This window comes from Nilaparvata lugens, chromosome 1, assembly GCF_014356525.2.
Source record: "Nilaparvata lugens isolate BPH chromosome 1, ASM1435652v1, whole genome shotgun sequence".
Lineage (NCBI taxonomy): Eukaryota > Metazoa > Arthropoda > Insecta > Hemiptera > Delphacidae > Nilaparvata > Nilaparvata lugens.
Window position 1 is genome coordinate 45,013,299 of NC_052504.1, and position 15,069 is coordinate 45,028,367.

Genomic DNA, 15,069 nt, shown 5'->3' on the forward strand with positions numbered 1-15,069 from the left:
GCCCAGGTTACCACTCGCTTGATAAAATTGAGTGAGCACTTTGTAACAGAACACTGATCTTAATGGGAGAATATTTAATACTGCAAAAATATTTTCGCTACCTACATGTCTTTCAGCTCCAATAGTAAGAACTAATGATTTCTGTAATCTAATTAGAGGTTTCATATGGGTAATATATGTGCAACCCCAGCAAGCAACACCATAAGAGAGCCTAGAGTGTGCCAAAGAGAAGTAGATCTCTTTCAAAACTGACCTAGGACATACTTTTATCAAATAATAAAATCTATGACGCAGTTGCCTCAGTCCATTCCTGAGTATGTTGATATGGGCCCTCCATAAGAGATCCCTATCCACTACAACTCCCAGATACTTCACAGTATCTGTCTGCTGGATTGCACTACAAAGGCAATTCTCGGAGCTTACACAGTCAATGGTACTTGAGTGGGCTATGAAAAGTATAAGATTGGGTGAGGCCAAAGTTGACAAATGTTGTCTTTTCAGAATTTAATCTTAGTTTATTAAAGGTGAACCATAGAGATAGTAAATTGAGATCTGCTTGCATACTAGACTGAAGGTTCTGCAAATTGGACTCACCATATGTGAAAGCGGTGTCATCGGCAAATGCTGTTATTTTCCCTTTAAAGGGTCCACCAAAAAGGTCATTAATGAATATAAGGAACAGCACCGGGCCCAAAACTGATCCCTGGGGTACACCTCCTTGAATCAATTGATTTGTACTCACAGCACCATCAATACATACAAATTGATTCCTTTCATGGAGGTATGATCGGAACCAATCCAAAGCCAACCCACGGACTCCAGCTAACTCCAACTTTTTAATCAGGATATCATGATCAACTGTATCAAATGCTTTTCTGATATCAAGGAAAAGACCCGAGACCCTGGACACTTCCCCCTGATTCAGATTGGCGTGAATTTCAGAGATGAACTTTCTCAGTGCTAGCTCTGTGCTCAGACCCTCTCTAAATCCGAATTGATTTGACGCGAAAAAATCAGACACATTCAGAAACGAAATAAGACGTGATTTAACTATTTTTTCTAAAATTTTTGAAAATATAGATAACAAGGAAATAGGTCGAAACTCTTCAACAGTTGTGCTATTGCGTTTTTTTGGGATTGGTATAATCTTTGCAATTTTCAATTTAGATGGAAACTTACCATCCAATAAGCTTTTGTTGAAAAGGTAAGCTAACACAATATGTATCCTAGAGGAGATACTCTTTATGAGCGCTGATGGAAACCCATCCATTCCTGGAGCCTTGGAACCATGCAGTCCAGCAATAACACTGGTCACTTCCTCTGGACAAACAGGTCTCCAAAACAAGGATTGAGTGTTGCTGTCGACCTTGAAAGATCCTATATAGCTTTCAATCACTTCTTCTGAAGGAAGCTGACCCCGTTGTGACCTCACCCCTGATACATCAATAAAATAATTGTTGAAAATTTCATCAATCTCAGTTTTATCTGTAACTTCTACATTATTTGATACAAGACGTAATGAAGAATTTTTGGATTTCTGTCTTCCAACCAGACTATTTATAATTTACCATTGTTTTTCACTATTACCCCTATTTTCATTAAAAAGTGTTTTATAATATTATTCTTTTGCACGTTTAATCCATACTCTAACCTTCCTCTTGAATGACATGTAATTTTGTTTAGCCGACTCATCACCCCGATTTCTATTCATTATCTTAAATAATTTATCCCTAGTGTTGTTGGCATTACAGAGACCCTGATTCATCCACGGTTCAAGCATTCTAGACCTATGATTTCCGCTGTTTCTTATAGACTTAGTGGTTGCCAACTGAATGTGAGCGTGTAATACACTCTCAAAATTTGAATATGCTAAATCAAGATCATCACACCCATAAACAGATCCCCACTCTTCCTCAGCAAGTAAATCATTCAATCTATCATAGTCAACTACAATGCGCTCAGTGCAAGCACGGTGATTATTGACCGCCTTAGTGCAGGGCATAGAGACACATACAGCACAGTGGTCAGTTATACCAGCCTCCACGACGGCAGAGAAAACATCTGAAGAGGACCGTCCTCTGTATAGAATATGGTCTATACAAGTAGAAGAATTATCAGTAACTCTTGTATCGACATCTATCAGACTCTCTAAGCCATTTGTAGCACAAATCTCAAAATATTGATCCACAACAGGGTTGGTAAGATTAATGTTAATATTGAAGTCTCCAACACAAACAACTTCTTCATGATCTATCCCAGAAAGAAGTTCAGAAAATGACTCAAGAAATGACGGAATATTGCTGTTTGTATGCCATCTGTAAACCCCAACAAGTACAAAGCTCAACTGCCCATATTTAAAATTTAAAACGATGGAATCAGCTCCAACCAGTGAGCTCTCAATTAAATTACAATGAAAGAACTGCTTGTAAAATACCACAAGACCACCGCATCTGTTATCAGTACAAGAAGTCGTCTTATCATACCCATCAATATTAAATAAGTTCATGTTATCATCAGGCTTTATCCATGCTTCAGACAGAACAATAATATGAGGCTTGTTCCTCATGCCATTTATGTATAGTAATAAATTATCAAAATTACAGTTAATACTATGGATGTTCATTTGAAAAACAACTACACTATCAAGCGAGAAAAAAGTGTCATTAAAATCATCAAGTGATGTAATATATCTACATTCATTAAGGGAAGAAAAATTTTCCATAAATATTTAAATTTTGTTTTTTATGAAGTTATTATCTTGAAATTGTTTTCTTAAATATAGATAAAAGAAAAGAAAAAAAAATTGTTACTGTATTCAGTCCATTCTCGGACTGCCATGCAAGACAATAAAATATTTATTCATTTATTCGTTTATCTTAAATGAGAAGTACCTAAACCTAAATATCTCGGAACTATAGATATATTATATGAATGATGAAATTCATTGAATCCGAAGTGACTCGACCAAAACTAATCTACTAGTATTACTCAATATCAATATTCAAATATTCATTGAAAAAGACTTATACTGTATAATATGTGAGCTGACTATCAGATGTATTGAGAAAAAAATAATTGAATAGTGATGAGAATCATCATCAAACTACTAAAAGGTTCATTGATATTACATTAACCTACAGACAAAATAAATACAGTAATGATAATAGAGCAATACGATTGCAACGATAAGATTGACCAATAATGCAGCGATAAGATTGATCAATAATGCAGCGATAAGATTGAGCAATAGGAATGCAGCGATAAGACTGAGCAATAGGAATGCAGCAATAAGATTGAGTGGCAACTCTATGACAATCATTTCCGTTATTGTTCACAATAATAAATTTCACTAATTGAGCCATAAAGTCATAGCCATGTAATTATTATTATTATTATTATTATTATGCTGTCATAAAACATTGTAAAATTAATTTGAACGATTGAACATCACTTAAAAGTTATTACAACATATTATCACCATTTAGGCTATCCTACTTCAAGTCATTTATCATAATACCCAGTCTACTGCTTACTCCAATATACCTGATCAATAATAGCTCCTGATAATAAAAATTTAGCGATGTTTATTGCAATTAAAGCCTCATTGTTGTTCGATAATAATAGTTCATTAAAATAATTTCTATTCTATTCAATGAAACTGATCAATACCGTACTAGCTAGATGCCACAAAATATTGATATAATCATTTTAGGCGACACATCATTAGAAAACCGCTCAACAATTCAACTCAAGAATGAACTAATAATATTCTCAATATCTCGATAAAGGATAATTTTAAGATTAATGAAGCAAAAAATCATAATTAAGGCAAACAGGATAACAAAACATGAATTAATTATTATGTCACTGTCCATCTAAAATTGTAGTAAATGCATATTATAATTGTCCATTATTCTAAATTATATATTTATCAATTCAATCATATATTATTCCCACTTAACAAAATGCAAACAACATTTAAGCAGTCTACAATCATGAAGTTGGTCGCATCTTAATCAAATTTAAGCTCATTTACACTTTTAATTAAGGAGATTTCTCCATAAATTTTCCGTATTTTAACCCTGCCAACATGGTCGACCCAGGCATCCTTAATTTTAGCCTCCCTTTTCAACCGTCGTGCAACACCAAGAAGTTCTCTTCGCCTAGGCGACAGACTACGGTTGATGAATACAGGTTCCTGTCCATTTGATTTCTACACAGTTTGCCGAATTTTTTCCTGAGATCCATCATTAAATCGGCATCCAGTCTCCTGACAAACTTGACAATTATACCAGATGGGGATGATGCTGGTCCAGGCCTACCCTTGAACGGCCTGAGACAGTGGATTGCGTCCACTATAACCGGAGGCATGCCGACCGCCCTGCTCACTCTCGCAAACGTATCCAACACATTCTCATTAGCCGGTTCGGGGAGGCCGTGTATCTCCAGCGTGTTGCGCCGCGAATACATCTCTAGGTCGTCCAGTCGCTCCTCAGTGGCTCGCAAGCGTTTCCTGGACACCATTTACGTCGCTTCTGAGAGATTCTATCAGCGTCTGTTGTCGTTCAACAATTCCACTCTGTTTAGCAATTATATCCTCCAATTTATCACGTTTTTCCTGCCCGGTATTGACAATAGATTTCAGTTCCTCAATAGAATTCAATAATTCACTCTTTAAGCCCTCTAACTGTTCCTCAAACTGCTCCATGGATTTTATTTGATTGCTAGGAGCCGAAACTTCGCTTTCCCCTAAGCACTGTTTATTTATTTTAACAGGAGTAGAGTCATTCACCCTGAGAGATCGTTGGACACTAATACAATCAGGACAATTCCATAACTTGTTTTTCAAAAACGAAACATCAGCCTCCTGCATATTAACACATGCAGGATGAAATAAACAATTACAGTCTTTACATAATAAGTTAGAAGCAGTTGAAGAGCGATTTACAGGTTGCTGGCACTTTCCACACGTACTCATTATGTAAAGTGATAAATAACGTTTGCAGTAGGTGTAAATAGATAAAATAGGTCGACTTTGAACACTTCAAACTTGAATAAATTCCAATCAAATCTCGATAAATTCAGTTCAAAACAATTCACGGCAGTCCGAAACAGAACACAGTTACCTAGTTATCATTAGCGATAAGCGACCGCTCGAAAATTCAACCGTCTAGTTCGACAGCCGAACTGATACTGTGTATCAAAATATTCATTAAAAATGAATACTAATAAATGCGTAATCAAACGATTAAATGTCCTCCGACAAACATAAAAATTTTCAATGTTGATTTTATTCACCTTCTATTGTAATATATCAAACAAACGGTAGAGTTTTCAAGAGAGCTACAATTTTACTAAACATTCTCCAAGAAGAAAAAGAGCTAGGATTTTTTTTTGTAAAATACAAGATTTAATTTATTTATGTTTTGAGTACGGTATAATTGATGCGAGGAAGCAGGTCTTGTTCTGAAGAGGAAGGAAGAGAAAAATGAGGAGGAGGAAGTTGTGGAGAGAGGAGAAATTATGTGGGTCTGAATAATGTTATATTTTATAAAAAGTAACCAATTGAAAAAAAATATAACACTGATATTCCATCCTCCACACAGGTTAGGCCTTGGGATGTTTTTCGTTTATTTGTAATATATTATTGATTATTGTGTCGGCGACTATTGATTATTTATTTACTATTCTTTATATATTATGTTTTGATTTGTAGCTATAAAGTTGTCACATACTTTTGTAAAAGGTTTTTGTAAGTATTGAAAATCAAATTTGATTTGCTAGCAGTTTACAAAGTAACGTAACTACTAGTTTCGGTGATCACATCGTCAGGTTATAATTTTTATAAAATATAACTTTATAAACTGACCTTTAAAATTGTTTGTAATATAACTTTATATAATTTTTATAACCTGACGGTGGTGTGATCACCGAAACTAGTAGTTACGTTACAATTTGTATTCTTGTTTTATTATTTCATTAATTTTAAAGGGTAATATAATTTTATTTTATAAAATGAGAATACATACCTTATCAGCACTTCCGGTGGCGAGGATGAACTCGGAGTATGGGTTGAAGGAGAGGCAGTTGACCTCAGCGGTGTGGGCGTCGACCGTGTGCGATGGTTTGCTCGTGTTGTTGGATCGAGTGTCCCAGATCATCAGCTTCTGGTCGTCGGCCACTGAGCCGAACAGCGACTCATGCAACAGATGCCACGCTACATCCTAGCAAAACCACGATACAACAAATTTTAATAAATCAGTATAACGTCTTGCCGAGTTATTGGTCGTAAAGTAGTCACACTTATTGAACTTTCCATCTTAATGGAATCTGTCTTGGTATCAGCCTTGACATTTATATAAATTTGAGATATCTTCATTCATAACAAAGAGTCTTAAGAATCTCTTGTAAGGATAAAATATTGAAATTATCGACTATTTAATTAAATTGACTTGTGATTCTATTAGATATGGACTCATTATTTTGCTTGTTCCTATTTTAATGTTACCTTATAGCCTAATTATTTAAATTTAGACAAGGTAATTTTTCAACCCATTATCAAGTGAGTTCACTTTATATCTATAAATAGATGTATGTGTTTGATATTGAATTTGAATTTTTTGTGTGTTGAATTAGAATATGACGCTGTCTGTAACTATAATCAGTTGAATGGCAATAAAATTATATTTATTTATTTAATAGATTTTCCATACCTCTAAGATAACCTTTTAAAAACTTGGCCAACTTCTTCTATAATACGTATAACCGTTAAGAGTACGCAGTGGCAGTTGGCCAAAGAAGTCCTGACATCAATTCAGTCCCATAGGATCAATGTAAAAACAGACAAATCGTGCATTTTTTTAAACACATCACGTCTACAATATTTATTTGTTTAAGGTAAGTTTTCGTTTGCGCGAAAACTTCCGACGTGGACCGCGACCGACCCGGTCGCTATTTTGGACCATTATTTGTAGCCCGAACCGGGCTCGAACAAAATGGCCGACTGCTTCTGTGTTAAATCATAGGAGCGTTATGGATTATGCAAATTTTTTACTGCTAACCAAACATTGCACGCGTTCGATTGCGGCAGCGCTCCTCGAGAAGCAGTCTCTCAGCCATACGCAGTGAATTCTAACCTCAAATATATTGTAGAAGAACCAGCAGGCAACAGTAACGAAGACCAATAAACCCAAATTGAAATAACAAAGTTTAATATATTATTATATGATCAGGATTGTAAAGATAAATAAAATGTATTGAGACCATTGAAATAATGAAAAAAAATTGTAACTAATAGAAATTTTTATCGTATTTAATGAATTATTTTCTCAAATGAGTTACAATTGGAGATTTTTGTCAAGACGAACTGTGAAATGGAATATTGTGGTACATTATGTTCTTTTTTTACTAGAAAGAGCTGTGATAAAATCCATATTCATCATCAATAACTACATAGTATATCATAATATTATAATATATAACAACGATTTTCATGCGTTTGTGGTACTTATTCAATTGAAAACATCTATAATCAATATAATGGGAGATAAACTAACTTTGCCCAGTGTGACTTTTAAAATAGCGACCTTGTCGTGCAAAGAAAAAACGCTTCATCCGCAGTCGATCACGGATTTTCAGCCATCTTGAAATTAAGGCCGGCCCGGTCGCGGTCGACGTCGGAAGTTTTCGCACAAACAAAAACGTACCTATACTTGGGTTTTCTTGAAAAATGTTAATTGGATGAAATATTTAATAATGTAGCAGGCCAATAAATTGCTTTCTCAAATTTACATATTCGTTCCAAAAATAGTTTTTAAGGGGCGGTTTCCGAGCTCGGGATCTACAAGTTCTGGACTTACAGAGTCCAGGACTGAAATAAGCGCTCGGGTCTAAATCGACTTTCTGAGTCACGATTTTATCTTCTAAACTCCGGGGTCTATAAAGTTCTCGACTTATTTGAGTCCAGGACTTTAATGTAGTAAATATGAGGGAAATTCACAATATTTTGCTGTTATATTGTTGGCATTATAGCAAAACGAAAACAGCTGATTGCAGTGGGATAATTCAAATGATCATGCTCTCCAAACTATTTTGTGAAAATAAGTTTCGATTTCTTTGTAGGCTTATTCAAAGCGAAACCTAACCTTTTGAAAGATGAATAAAAAAAATTATTTTACTTTATGCTATTATTGATCGTTGATCCTAACCAGTGATTTTGGAATAAAAATTTCATTAGGCTATTGAGTTTGAAAACGTATTTGTTTTGAAAAAAAAAAAACTGGAATAATAATTTATTATTTATTTAATTTATTTATGACATTGATTAATAACATTCAGATTGGAATATAAATTCCAAGCCAATCCTTGTATTATTTTTCTTGACCATTTTTAGGTTATGTCACATTCGTGAAATAAGGTTAGTTTTTTACGCATAATTCTGATACAATTTTATTGCAAAATGAACTTGCAAACTATAAATTATGAATTTAGATGAATTAATCCAAATAATTTAGGTATTCCATGACATCTATTTGGCTTTTCATCTGTTCCAAAACAATAGGCTTAACTGAATTTATTGTGTTTGCTCAGTTAAGTCTAGAATTTAAATTTAAACCCTACCCCAGTCGAGGGTTTAAAATTACGCTGTTTCAAGTTCTGGACTTAACGATTTTTAATAAATCCTCGACTCGGAAAGAGGCGAGAATCTAATTCAAGTCCTGGACTTATAAGCCCTTCACTCAGAAAGCGAAATTATAAGCTCCAGGGTCTAACGTGGTCTCTAAACTCCAGAGTCTAAGTCCTCAACTACGTTCACGCTCTGACTCGGAAAGCCAATTTTCTGACTCCAGAGTTTAAAGTCAGTTAAAGTCTAGAGCTTAGCTAAATCCCGAGCTCGGAAACCGGCCCTAAATGTTCAAACTTGAAGTAGTTTATTTTTACTTTAATTATTGAATTACTTCAAGAATTGAAAATGTAAAAAGCAATTTCACAAAAGAATTGAGTTCTCTTTCCAACGGCATAATATAACGTTATTTATTGTCCATAATTAAATAAGGGCGCATATTTTTCAAAAAATTACAAGGATCTCACTCATTTGGACATAATTCAATAAGGCCGACTTCTACCGCACACTCTACTCAGATAAATAATGTGATGAGTCAATAGAACAAAACTAATCGGGGTTTTAAGCCAGTTGTTTTTATTAATGTCACTTATCAAAATCAGGAATTGAATTTTTATAATAACACAAAGGCCAATAATTATGGTGAGATGCAAAACTATTACTTTTAAAATAATTTGAGAGATGAATGAATAGAATGCCGTAGCCTATAGATTTGACAATATTTAACTATGTTCACTTGGTACATAAACATCAGAGAATAGTTTCAATGGTGAGCAGATTAGATCAGATAGACAGATAGAGGAAAGATTAGTTTTAACTAGAGACTGCAGCATTTGTTGCAAGTGGAAAAGATTCGAAAAAGTATGGTAAATATTACTTGGTGATGTGAACACTGAATTTGATCAATTCACACGGTCCAATTGGGAATGGGTAATAGTGCTACTTGTTCACGGTTCTCTAAATTTTAGTTCTCTCATATAAGATGGTTCGAGCTTCTCTTTAATTATGAATATTGATATATCATTAATTATAGCCATATAATTTTCATTAACTGTCTTGTGATTTGTTTTACAACTGTAGATGTAAAATTTTATGGAAATTGATGAATAATTTATGAAATTAAATATTAGCAGGCCACCTGTTATCATAGTTTCACAAAATAAGAACATTTATCTAACTCATGTAGCCTACTTATCTAAACGGCAATAAACAATTATTCCTTCGCCAAGCAGGAATATGGACATGAAGAAAATGTCTGTCTAATTTGAAATAGATAATGTGAATTACCTCAACCACGGCAGTGTGACCTGTGAAGATAGTTTTAGCATCAATGATTCTGTTCTCCTTGGGAGTGGCATTGATATCCCATAAGCAGATGGTGTGGTCATCGGATGCACTCAGAAGGTAGCCGTTCAGATTTGGATTCCACGATAGACCGTATCCTTCTTTCTGGTGCCCTCTCAATCTGAAAACAAATACTTAATTAAATTTAATAAAAAGAGACACCGAATTCTGAAACAAATTAGAGCCTACAATGGTTACTATAGTCTCAATTATATGTTGTAATTAATCTATTTATTTGCATATTAGGATTTTATTTATTGAGGATATTTTTTCAAATAACGAGAATCAATGCCCTGATCAGTAAATAAAATAGTTCAAGACATGCAATTTTAGTCATTTGTAGCTGATGGCATGAGTGATGAGGATAAAAAAAGAAGGAATTCTAGCGACAATGCTAGAACAAATTCACATATTGGGGTGAATTGACTACACATCTGAGAAGCCACAATAATGTTTTTTTTTCAATTACAGTACGTTATTGCAATCAATCCAAATAGGTATTCAAAATTGACTACAAAGAGGGGATGATGAGCATTTTCGATTCTTCATATTAGATTTCCATAAGAAAAATCATAATATAAATTGATAAGAATTGCAACTGTACCTCAAATCTGGATGGCATTCTCCATTTGGGTCTGGTTTTGAAGGATGTTTGGTGTAGTCAAAGACAAGCACATCGCTGGAGGGCGTCTTGGTTGCAATGACGCATGGGTTTTGGGGCATGTACCGAGCACGATTCACTTCTCCTTCATGGTTGATTTTTATTTCGATCTCAATTTTTCCGCTCACTGATCCAAAGCCACCAAATTCTGAAACATAATAATCGTGACTCATTTTTTCAATCTCCGATTGGTCATACATCAAAGACGAATGAATATAAAAGAATATGAGCTTAATAAAGATCTCATAAAAAGATTGGTGAGCTTTAAAAACAATTTGTGTCTAAACCTCCTGAAAACCTGTAATCTACAGTTCAGTTTCAACACTAGAACCACTGGCACAGACTCCTTAAAATGCCTGGGTATCAAGCTTGACTCAAATGCAAATTGGAAAAAGCACATTGCTTATACAGCTGGTAAACTTAGTGATGATTAATGTGTCCTGTTTAGACTGACTCATATTGTGAATCACGAAGTTTCAATGTTCATGTCTATAGCTATTTAGCCTATGGAATCCAGCTTTGGGGCAATTGCTCCACAACTATTTTCAGACAACAGAAGAAGACCATTTGAGTAATGAGCTTGACTGTGAATGAGACAAAGTGAGTATCTCACAATTCAAAACTCTCATAAAAGACTTACTTACAGAGGAATGCCTTTATACAGCAAGATAATTTTTCGAAAAGTTTTAGTTTTCTTTCGTTTAACAGCTGTGTTGTGACTTACTCTTTACAAATACCAATATGGTCTACGCCTACCTATAGTATATTTAGCAAGTTGATTCCATGTTGTGCTAATAATTACTATTTATTATTTTTCAATATTGTTGTATTGATTACTTTGACTGTTCAAAGTATCATTTCTTTCTTTCTATGACGTTTATTAAAACAACTTGTGTTTTATGACAATAATGGATAATTGATTGAATAACTTCATTACTCAAAGTTACATTATTCTTCAACATAAACGTCGTGAAGATCGAGGCATTTGTTATAACAATGGACCAGCCTACCAGAGCCCTGTTCATAAATGTTGCCACCAAATGAGTTGGAGTGGGCTAAGATGATGTTTTTGAGCTCCTCATAAGTTTGGAAGAGCTGCCCTTCAAGTCATGTCTCAAGTTTGGGGAAATGACCTACGTCCATTGACGAAAATATCCTGATTTCACCAGTAACCTGATTTTATAGCATATCAAATTTCCCATTTGATATACTGAAGAAGCCATTTTATTGCACCAGCACTGTGAGGAACCAGAGGATAGACGTTTTAGGCAGGTTTCAGAGCTCGACCTAGTACGTAGGTCGACCGCGCTTGTCATTTATGCAACAAATCCTTGAATCTAAACAGAGCAAGATCGATTGTGTGTTTTTGTACGGATGAATGGTATTTTCAAAAAGTATATAATGAATAAATGACAAGATATATCGACAAATATAATATAATGACGTCAATATCTGACGTCACATAGAAGATAGAAGGTCGGTCAACCTCCCATAAAACTAACATTTATTTATGAAATAGCAATCGTTATCTTCTCAAATGTTGACAAATAAGTAGTAAGCATCTACTTGGCTTTATCAAGAGTGTATCGAAATAAGATATAAATATTACAGACCTCCTTTTTCATTGTCATAATGAGAAGCATCGAACTGTGCATCCTCATTTGGCAATTGAACACTGGCGATCAGCAGATGATTCTGCTCATCAGAAGTGTGAGTTCCCAGAATCAGTCTGTGCACTGAATAGTCTTTTCCTTCAGGCCTGCAATAAATATTTAGATGAAAATCCAAGTAGCAAGATGATACTCTAGTTTTTTTTACAATAACACAAACTACGAAAATTCTGAGTTACTATAATAAATAGATTTATCACATTAAAAATAAATTATAATACAGTAAAATATGAGATTTATAAGCAGCATATAGTATTCAGGAACATATAATTATTTTCAAGACGCTATTAACATTGACAGACAAAACATATTCTGTGTAGAAAAACTCAATTTCAATAATTGTTTCTAGAGTGAATATGTTGCCAGGAGCCTATAAAGCTCCATAAAATTGCTTCTCTGTGCTTTGATAAACGAATTCAATGAAGGAATGTATAACAACCGAATAGAAGGAATAGCTATTTATAGTTTTTAAAATTATTTGGACTTTTTGCAACTCCCACTAGCGTTCAAATACTTTTTATATTGCTAGTGATGTCAAAATAGGACTTTTTCAATTTTGTTCCGCATAGTTAAGTATAATTTCAGAAGAAAACAAAGTTGCTAAATTTAGAATAATCTTCAATTAATAGAATAACTTTTGTAATGATCTGTGACTTATTGGAGTTAAAATGTTGAATTATTACCGAGTAACATCAGGCAGCCATTGAGCAGTTAATGATGGCCATTCAAGAGCGTGAGTCATCACCAAGTCGTACAAAAACGGTGTGTTCTTTTTCCATATTTTATACTCCTCGTTGATTACGCGTTCCTCAACGGCGTCATCAAAAGTTTCTGACAAAAAAATTAAAAACAGTTTCATGAATTTTTAGTAGAACAAATGTAAATTACATAATATGGTTGTACACATTTCTTCGAATGGTTTTCTTTTTTTAGTGTAGTTTCTTGGTTCGTTTGTTTCAAGCAGCATTGAATTACAACAAGTAAAAATTCAATAAGACCTGTTAAAAAAATATGTCTCAATACTTGGAATTTCCTTTGCCAATAGTTTCTAAAAACAAAGCAATCCAAATATTATCAACTTGAATGTGTTTCTCATATTGTTTTAATAAAGATAAATACTGTACTACTTCTCCAAAGATGATGATTATGTGTTAGGTACAACATTGAAATTTGGGTACAACATCAAATAAAAACCCAGTGAGACCTATACGGAATTTGTCCGCATGCTATTTTTCCTAGTCAATAATTTCTACTTGCCAACTAATCTAGACAATACTATCAGCTGAAATGTGTTTCTAATATTGTTCCAATAAAGATGAATACTGTATTTTTTAGTATTTTGTTCATAAAATTCATATAAAAGAAAATCATAGGTTACAAAAGCCAACAAATCTTACAATGTATCATCTTTGTCTCCCATGGTATTAAATATTTAATTTGAATAACCAAATTTGAAAACACTAATAAAACACAACACGGATGATTAATATAATGTATTATCACTCCAAAGTTGATGGTAATTTAGGTACCTTGAAACTATGTAACTTTTTTAATATCTCTTAGTTGGGTGCATTAATCGTTTTCAAAATTTGTTTGAACAGTCAGCCCTAATATTATTCGATTTCTACGAGAAGACCATTGGCTGTCATTTGAAACAATGCAATAAAAATAAATTTGTGTAGCCTTATTAGTATCTGTCTTCATAGAACTTATCAGTCTAACAACGTAGATTGCTACTATGAGAGAGAAAAAACGGTATGGATGTCAGCATCTGACAGTATCCCCCTGCTTAGATTGTACCTTTATACCTAAATCTGCATCCTTTACCCAGAATATGGGATCGATGGCGTCAAAAACATAAAATACAATACACAAAAAACAAAAACATACATAAGGCATGTTTAGCAAGACAGCATTTCCGACAAATCATCACTCATATATTCACTAACACTATAGTACGCCTTGCTTTTCAAGTGCTTGGATACAACTCTCTCAAACGCTCTTAAATTTAACTGTTTTACTCCTGTAGGCAGCCTATTGAAGTATCGCAATGCCGAACTCCTGAAGCACACCTGTGATCTCTGAAGGCGTACTCTGGGAATATCAATCAGCTCTCGATGTCTGGTGTTATGTTCATGCACATCAGTCCGAGTCAACATGTACTGCTGGTTCTTCTTGACATACATTAGACAGAGAAGTAGGAAGTGGCAGATCACTGTTAGAATACCAAGTCTAACAAAAAGGGGCTTGCAGTGTGCGTGATAATCGCTTGCGGTGATGATTCGGGCAGCCCGTTTTTGCAGCTTCAGTATGTCCACAACCTTTGCTGAATGACCCCACATGAGTAGGCCATAGGTAACGTGACAGTGGAAGAGCGCATGATACACCATGACTAAATAGGCCTCAGTCACATGACCCCTCTGCTTCAGCAGCAGAAAACAAATTCTGGACAGTCTTGTGGTCACATGCTGAATATGGCTGGCCCAGTTGAGTTTATTGTCCAGAACGAAACCCAGCAGCTTGACAGGGTTTTGATCACCAGTAAATTGGCTAAAAAATAATTATTCAATTATGCAATTATTATAGGTAAGTTATGTGTCATATTAATGTACCTTAATACCCTGCAGTGTCAACACATCATTATGGGTGGTGATTTCGATATACACTTGTAGGTACAGAGCCCAACAGTAAACCAGTTTACCACTCTTTTAAAGAGTTTCAATCTCTTCATCGTAAACTGGAAACCTACAAGGGGTGAGGCTTGCCTTGAC

At 34.4% G+C, this 15,069-nt stretch overlaps 1 protein-coding gene across 1 annotated transcript in view; it reads right to left on the reverse strand.

The window, feature by feature from the left end:
* Window positions 1-15,069, reverse strand: part of LOC111047479 (chromatin assembly factor 1 p55 subunit) — a 32,483-nt gene that overhangs the window by 15,826 nt on the left and 1,588 nt on the right. The window contains exons 2-6 of the mRNA XM_022333239.2: window positions 12,982-13,129; window positions 12,242-12,387; window positions 10,572-10,776; window positions 9,911-10,088; window positions 6,030-6,224 (exon numbers count right to left, since the gene is read on the reverse strand). Of these exons, the coding sequence (XP_022188931.1) occupies window positions 6,030-6,224; window positions 9,911-10,088; window positions 10,572-10,776; window positions 12,242-12,387; window positions 12,982-13,129 (872 nt within the window). The remainder of the gene's footprint in view (window positions 1-6,029; window positions 6,225-9,910; window positions 10,089-10,571; window positions 10,777-12,241; window positions 12,388-12,981; window positions 13,130-15,069) is intronic.